Source organism: Rhododendron vialii, chromosome 1a (genome assembly GCF_030253575.1).
Source record: "Rhododendron vialii isolate Sample 1 chromosome 1a, ASM3025357v1".
Classification (NCBI taxonomy): domain Eukaryota; kingdom Viridiplantae; phylum Streptophyta; class Magnoliopsida; order Ericales; family Ericaceae; genus Rhododendron; species Rhododendron vialii.
In genome coordinates, this window is record NC_080557.1 from 43,399,050 (window position 1) to 43,406,920 (window position 7,871).

The 7,871-nt window shown below is 41.7% G+C and overlaps 2 protein-coding genes across 2 annotated transcripts; one reads left to right on the top strand and one right to left on the bottom strand.

Annotated features, from left to right (window-relative positions):
- Positions 1-189: 189 nt before the first annotated feature.
- Positions 190-4,035, bottom strand: LOC131322246 (zinc finger CCCH domain-containing protein 25-like). Its single transcript, XM_058353500.1, has 4 exons — positions 3,664-4,035; positions 1,954-2,063; positions 1,645-1,832; positions 190-1,078 (listed from the first exon to the last, which is right to left on the bottom strand). Exons 1-4 carry the CDS (start codon positions 3,834-3,836, stop codon positions 563-565), a joined length of 987 nt encoding a protein of 328 aa, XP_058209483.1. The 5' UTR covers positions 3,837-4,035; the 3' UTR covers positions 190-562.
- A 2,037-nt stretch (positions 4,036-6,072) lies between these two features.
- On the top strand, positions 6,073-7,871 carry LOC131335260 (ammonium transporter 1 member 3). The gene has a single exon (XM_058370534.1). The coding sequence runs from the start codon at positions 6,175-6,177 to the stop codon at positions 7,558-7,560; it is 1,386 nt and encodes a 461-aa protein (XP_058226517.1). The 5' UTR covers positions 6,073-6,174; the 3' UTR covers positions 7,561-7,871.

The following is a 7,871-nucleotide window of genomic DNA, read 5'->3' on the forward strand; positions in this document are numbered from 1 at the left end:
AAGCTCATCAATGAATGAATTTTTCCTTTTGTTGGATTGGATACTAGGAATGTTTCAATTAGTCATTAAGATGTGAATAGAAAGGGTGCTGGGAACCTAGCAGAGCTCTGGATGGGTTTGCTGGCGTGCGTGTTGTGAGAGAGAACACTACATAATCTTGTACAAAATTAACAGAAATAGAAAATGTTGTTGATCGGTTGGAAGGGAACTTCGTAGTTCTCATTGATAATCTACCCCACATTGAAGTACATAGCACCATATGTATTCGGAGATCAACCGAGCAAAGAGATCTGGGTATATGTACAGACATCGAAATGAAAGCTTCAAAACTTGAAAATTTCACCATCTCAATACAATCAGGCAGCAAATTAACTTCTCCAACACACATGGCCAGTGCTTTTTTCCGCCACAAATAGATTTCAAGAGCCCTGAATCCATCTACAACCGCTTTGGAAAATAAGGAGGACAAAACGGATCATAACCCTCGAATGAAAAATGAACATGATTCCGGAGCATGAGTAATTTCAGGAAACACAGAACTCTTGTCCTATAAACAAAAAACTCATCTGCGTGATCTGTGACGGTCATCTTCGTCCAACCTTTGACGACGATGTTGAGGGGAAGAATCCCTATCGTGATCTGACCTTCTGTCCCTACCCCTCCTATCTCTGTCTTCTTTGTTGTCAGAGTCCGGCTCATGTCTTCTTGACCGCTTTTCCTCCTTCCTATCATGGCCGTCTCTTGAATTTGGTTCAGCATCATGCCATGGAGGTCTTCTCTCTGCTGCTCGCTTGTAATAATCTTCCTTGTGACCCCTCTCTTTCTCTTTGCACTCTGATCGGTCCTCATCTCGTGATCTTATATCTCTCACCTTGTTGTAGCTATCTCTGCCAATTTCACTTCCTTTCATTCTGAAACTTCTTGCATCTTTATCACTTGATCTAAGCCCTTCTTGAGCGGAAATCTCTGCAATTGGCGGGCCAGATCGTTTTTCAGTCTTTGTTGGACCCTCAAACCTGTCATTACCCCATCTTGAATTCTTGTTATCCTCAGGACCCCAGCCAGTGTTCGCAGCTCTCTGAAAACAGAGATGAAAGAATCAAATTCAATAAGCACCTTTTCTCACAGGACCCAGATGACACTGTTTGGGATAGCTTCATATTGAGAAATAAGCTCCCCATCTCAAAACAAAACAAAAAAACACAATTATTCAGTAACAAGCCAAGATGTCAGATATTCTCTAGAATATCCAATTTCCTTGCCTCTAAACAAATTTCTACATCCTAATGCTTCTAAATGGAAAAAGTAGTAGTTGCAGCATAAGAATAGCCTTGAAGAGAAAAGATGGTCAGTCCTCGATAGTTTCTAAAAGAGGAGGGGGGAAGTATGAGGAAAGCTAATATGAACTCCAACGCTTTATTGGTAGAAGCGAGAAATTTAACCCAAGGCTTTCATTATGCGATTATTAGAAAATGCTGGCAGTGACTCGTTGTTCACCTCAACTTCATCAACAGAAGTGACTAAACCAGTTTAAGATTTAAGCGAAAATTTACATTGAAAGAGCATATGGTAGGGGTGAATAACCAAAGCAGCAGAATAAGTAAAAATGCTCAAAATGTTTCGTTTGAGAATCAGCTATCTTACTTGTTCATCATGGGAAAACTTGCAGCCAGCTCCACGATTACATTCACCTTTTTGGAAAGCACGACATACTCCTCGTGCCTCCCTCTTCTGCCGCTCTGTCTCTTCATCTTCTTCCTCTTTCTTTTTATATTTATTAACGTGATCAACCCTAATGGTTCGACCAAGAACTTGAGCGCCATTCAGGTTGTCTGTGAAGTAGATCGATGATTAGCAAAGTTTTCATTCGCAACATAAACTGGAAGCTTATCTAAAAACATTATTTCTTATTAGTAGGATGCCACATCTAAAGAGAAAGAGAGAGGGACCAACCAACAGCAAGATTTGTACTTCTTTGGTCCTCATATGCAACGAAAGCAAAACCTTTTGATTTACCAGTGCCCTTATCTCTGACTAGATTAACATCAACAATCTCTCCGTATCTGATCAGTTACAGAGAAAAAAAAAGGAGCAAAAGGGAAAAAATTAACCCTACTAAAAATAAAATAACGAGAAACACGATAGGATTAGGAAACTATCAGTTGAACATACAGACAAAGAATGGCACAACAACAAAAAAACAAGAACAGTAGCTCATCCAAATTATGCAATCCAGTATTTTTAATACACAGTTAAACATTCTTTACTACGTCTATGCTTGGTCAGCAAAATCAAAAGTTCCATAATTCAAAGTTAAAAGAAGAAACTTAGAGTCCAATGATTGAATATTTGAAATGCATCAATTATTTTCAAAGCCTATAGTTATAACCTAAACTCAAGTTGAAATTCTCATTGTTCAACTATTCGGCAGCTTTTAAGTACTGCAGCATATCAGAGATGTCATACAAGCTAACTGATATCGTGGGGCAAGAAAGTAGGTTTGGGTGCCCTTCTTTCAAGGAAAAAAAGGAAGAGCAAAGATTTTTTCTGTGGACTCTCCCCAAAAGCCAACTTCTTTCGTTAGACAATAAATTATGCACTATTCATAAGCCAATCAGTGCGCAATGCAGTAGTCCTTCTTGTTGTTGGTCATGCCGCGATGGCTTGTTATGTGTGGTGTATTGCCTTCGGTTCTCTTAGGTTGACATATTTGCAATACCAAAGAAAAGCCAAGCATGGTTGACTCATTAGACAATCCCAAGCTCAACGCTACATACGTTTTAATTGTGATAGGTGCTGCGGAACCACTGAGGTTTAAGGGTAACAGAGAAGGTAGGGATATGGCCCAGCAATAAAGGGCATTTGAAACAGTTTATTTACTTGTGATTGTCACCATTTTCATCTCTCCTGTTCTAAGTTCTGTTCTCACAAAACTTAGAACATAATCAGTACACCAATCATGCTCATTCATGTAGAATGCCAGCCATATAATTAGCCAACTACAATGCAAACAGAAACAAAGGACAACTAGCCCCTGCACTTGGGAGTGGGCGTAGCAAGCAACCTTTCAGACCCAAGCCATAGCCAAAAACATGATTTCTCAATAACCAATTTATCATTTTTCAGACACAGCATTGTGATGCCAAAATAGTTGGTTCACTGGAATTAAGACAAAATGGAATAGTCATTCCAGTGGAACACTTATTTCAACATTTTGTTAGCTAGAAAATGACATAATGCGTGTCACAAATGTAATGATAGTCCCCCAATTTAGGTGAACGCTCATTCCATTACGATGCTCCATACTTCAAAAAGCACACAAAACAACCCTGCGATGCAACCACTACCTTAATAATACAGTTCCATAGTAAAATTTGGAAACTGAATTTTAGCTAGTCATGGTAAAACCCCCATATAATAATATGTAATGTGACTCTTAGCCGATCTGGTTGTATCCCTTGGCTTTCAAGGGGAGGTATGGTATGGGGTTCGAATCTCTGGAGAGACGTCCAACCCTCTTTGGTTGTTAACTTACTAATTTCCCGCTAACCCACTGATGTATACAATATTGGGAAAGCCCCTGCTTTAATTGGTCCGGGCACCTGAGTTATAAAAAAATCACACCTATGTAATATATAGTTATAGGATGAAGTAAGTACTTACTGTGCAAAAACTGCAAGAAGATCGCCTTCAGTGAGATCGAATGGAACGCCGCCCACAAAGACGTAAGCAGAGTCTTTGTACTTAGCGTGCCAGGAAGCTGCTTCGGAGATACCCAACGCCGCTTCTTTCGAATTGATGTTCTGAATCCGTTTCACTAACGTCAGCGGATTCATATCTCCAATCCAAAGATACGAAATTCCTCCAAACAATTTGGAGATTCGAGTGGAGAGTTTCAAATTCAACTATTCAAAGCCCCGGTGGATTTGCATCGCCCTCGATAAACCCACAGATCATGAACACGAGAGAGAGAGAGAGAGAGAGAGAGAGAGAGAGAGAGAGAGAGAGAGAGAGGACCAGGCAAACCCTAGATTTTCTGTAACTACAGTTCAAATACTCCAATATAATTAGGTGACAAAAACTATCAATAAGTCCCTTGATATTTTTCTAGTTTGCAATGCAGCCCTCTAACTTTCTGATTTTTGTATTTCGAAAAGGAATTAATGTCAGCAGCATAGTATGTGGGCTCATGGGTCATGAACCAACCGTTGGCACTCTTGGTTATCCCTTTCGTTGGTAATATTTCAGATCATAGAAAATTCAATAAACAAAAGCCACAACTTGATAATGTTAGCTACATAATTTTTGTGTCCAACAATGAGTGACTAGAATTATTTCAAAAATTGAAGATATACGTGTTTGCAAAAATTAGAGGCGTAAATGGTTCGATCGGTTCGATTATTAACCATTTTGACACGGAGTGACCCCCTTAATTATCATATCAAAATCATTTTTTTAATAAAAATAAATAAAAATAAAAAAAGAGTGTGAAAATCATTTTCCTTCTTCTATGGTGACTTACACATAATTTTAAAACCTATGCAATAGCAATCCAACCGAATCATAAAACTTTTAAACCACCTATGGGGGTGGGGACCCAGACAATCCATTTGGTTTGTACTTTAAAACTTTTAAATGCTAGTAATAAATAAGGTACTGTAGAGTGATCCCAATTGAAGAGAGAAGAAAAATTATCTTGATTTATATTGTGCCTCATAATGCATAAAAAGCATTTCTTTCTTGAAAAATTCTAAAATCAGCTCAATGGGCTGATAATAGTGAGTGTGTGAATGTGTATTAAAGGGTATAAAAGTACACAAAAATACTTGTTTTTCTCGTCTTCTAGTATGTTTATCGTCAGCTCAATGGGCTAACAATAGCAAGACTGTTCTTTCTTAATTGAGTTCATCTTATGGTTTACCTTCTTCTTCTGTTTTTAATCCTTCAAAACCCTATAGAAAAAAAAATAGATCACATGATTCTTATTGAGAAGGTGGGGAAAAAAAAAAGCTAGCTTGATAACAAGTAAAAAAAAAAAGGTCACATGATTCGCATTGAGAATGGCTTAATCCATCTAAACCATCTGCTTCTTCTGTTAATAACAAATAAAAAAGGAAAATGATTTTGGCAATCTAATTTTTTATGAAGGCATTTTAAAATTTCTTTTAGTGTGTCTTGTTATGTATAATTTTTATACTAAAAGACAAGCTATGAAGTATCATCATAAAAAGTGGGGTGCCAAAATCATTTTTCATAAAAAAAATACTAGATCACATGATTAGCATCGAGAATTCAAAACCCTGTGGACGTATGTGGGGACATGAGAAGTTTTTGGGTGTCGGGTAGTACAACACACGTGGTACCCTGTCGGCGATTCAAGCTGTCCAAATGTATTTTGGACAGTCCAGATTTTAGAAAAAAAAAAAAGAGGAGCGAGAGTGGTCAGGTGAGGGGAGAGGGAGAGAATAAATCTGGGCCGTCTAAAATATATTTGAACGTATGACTGGAATCGCTGACGAGTACCGCCACATGGTACCCATTCGACACCCAAAAATTTCTAGTGGGGACTTGCCTGATCATGTCCATGTCCCTAGTCCTAGAAGAATTTTTCAGTGCAGAGTGGGTACCACGTAGTGCCTGCTCAGCGCATCCAAACCGTCCATTGCGTTTTTGGACTGCTCGGATTTGGAAAGAGAAAAAAGAGAAAAAAAGTGTTGGGATGAGAGGAGAGAGAAGGTTTCAATCCGAGCCGTCTAAAAATATATCAGACGGCTCAAATACACCGAACCGGTATCACGTGGGATATATCTGCTCGGCACTGAAAAATTTCTCCTAGTCTTAACCCAATGAGGAAGCAAAGCACCTCACCTCAAAGTTTATCAACCCAGGTCCAAATCATTGAATTATAATGCACCACCAGCCAACAACATCAAGAGGAAAAAAAATAAAGATAAAGACGAAGAAGAAAGAAATGCCCTACTAGTGGGTCATAAGCTAACAGCTACCATTCAACATGGGAGTACCATCCAAATTCCAATCCAACAATATCACCCCCAGCTATATCTTCCCATTTCCCCTTCCATACCTCACCAACCAACCAATTCCATCCCCATTGCCATCTCCATCTCTACCTTCCCCCACTCTCCCAATCTTTCCTCCCCCCCTCTCTCATCAATGGAGGCTTCATGGGAAGTAAGTGTCACAGACTCAATCAACACCATCTACCTCCTCTTCTCAGCCTACCTGGTCTTCGTAATGCAGCTCGGCTTCGCCATGCTCTGCGCCGGCTCGGTCCGGGCCAAGAACGCCATGAACATCATGCTCACCAACGTCGTCGACGCCGTGGTCGGCAGCATTTCCTACTACCTCTTCGGCTTCGCGTTCGCCTTCGGTACTGATTCCAACCCGTTTATCGGGACCCAATTTTTCGCCCTCAAGGATATCCCGAACAGCTCTTACGACTACAGCTACTTTCTCTACCAGTGGGCTTTCGCCATTGCCGTTGCGGGCATCACTAGCGGGTCCATAGCCGAACGGACCCAGTTCAGCGCCTATCTTGTTTTTTCGTTTTTCCTAACCGGGTTCGTTTACCCGGTTGTGGCCCATTGGGTCTGGTCGTCGAGCGGGTGGCTGAGTCCGAGCTCAAGTACCTTGGTTTTCGGGTCGGGCGCAATTGACTTTGCTGGGAGTGGTGTGGTGCATTTGGTGGGCGGGATTGCCGGGCTTTGGGGCGCGTTAATTGAAGGCCCAAGAGTTGGCCGCTTCGATGCGTTTGGTAAGCCCGTCCCAATGCGGGGCCACAATGCGACTCTCGTCGTGCTCGGGACATTCTTGCTGTGGTTCGGGTGGTTCGGGTTCAACCCGGGATCCTATGCTAAAATCCTTGTGCCCTACCCCGACTCGACAGACCAAGGAAACTGGACCGGAGTGGGCCGAACCGCAGTAACTACAACTCTCGCTGGTTCAACCGCCGGAATCGTAACATTGTTCGGCCGACGGTTGCTAGTGGGTCACTGGGATGCCCTCGACGTGTGCAACGGGTTGCTCGGCGGTTTCGTGGCGATCACGTCCGGCTGCGCGGTGGTGGAACCATGGGCCGCCATCGTCTGCGGGTTTTTCGCCGCCTGGGTCCTGATCGGGCTCAATATCTTGGCCCTAAAACTTAAATTCGACGATCCACTGGAGGCGACGCAGCTACACGGCGGGTGTGGGGCTTGGGGCCTCATATTCACGGGCCTTTTCGCAAAAGAGGAGTTTGTGGTTCAGGCCTACGACTCGGGCGAGAGCGGAGTGACGAGGCCCTACGGGCTGTTTCTGGGCGGGGGATGGGGCCTTCTCGGATGCCAAGTGATCGAGGTGTTGGTAATTGTGGGCTGGGTTAGTTTGACAATGGGCCCTCTTTTCTATGCCCTTCACAAGCTCAGGATTTTGAGGATATCTGTTGATGAGGAAGTTGCTGGGCTTGATATCTCCAGTCACGGAGGGTATGCCTATACTGCTCACCAAGAAGAAACCCCACGGTTTTATGCTGATTATATGAGGCTGCAAGATCGGTCTTGATTTCTCACTCTCCAGCGGCCATTCAGCAATGGAATTTTAAACCATTATTTATACAGTTATTTACCTACATATCGGCTGATATTGGCCAATGTATGACTATATCATTGCTATCATTATGTATCTTGATTCAAATACCGAAAATCTTGATTTCTATATTGTTCTAGCTTATAGGCACTATTCAAATTTTTGTAGTCTCCATTTTTTTATTTTTGGTCCGCATGAATAATGTAAGAGTTCTCGGAACCTCGACTACAGTCTTGTAGTTTAGAATAGCATTCTAGTTTTGTATATATAGTATTGTTTTTTTGACA

Bases quoted from the DNA above. Each gene is read 5' to 3' on its own strand.
- LOC131322246 (XM_058353500.1), bottom strand. From the start codon at position 3,836: ATGAATCCGCTGACGTTAGTGAAACGGATTCAGAACATCAATTCGAAA. The intron at 2,064-3,663 runs GTAAGTACTTAC...GTAACTGATCAG, and splicing joins CTTCTTGCAGTTTTTGCACA to ATACGGAGAGATTGTTGATG. The intron at 1,833-1,953 runs GTTGGTCCCTCT...TCTACTTCACAG, and splicing joins AAGTACAAATCTTGCTGTTG to ACAACCTGAATGGCGCTCAA.
- LOC131335260 (XM_058370534.1), top strand. From the start codon at position 6,175: ATGGAGGCTTCATGGGAAGTAAGTGTCACAGACTCAATCAACACCATC.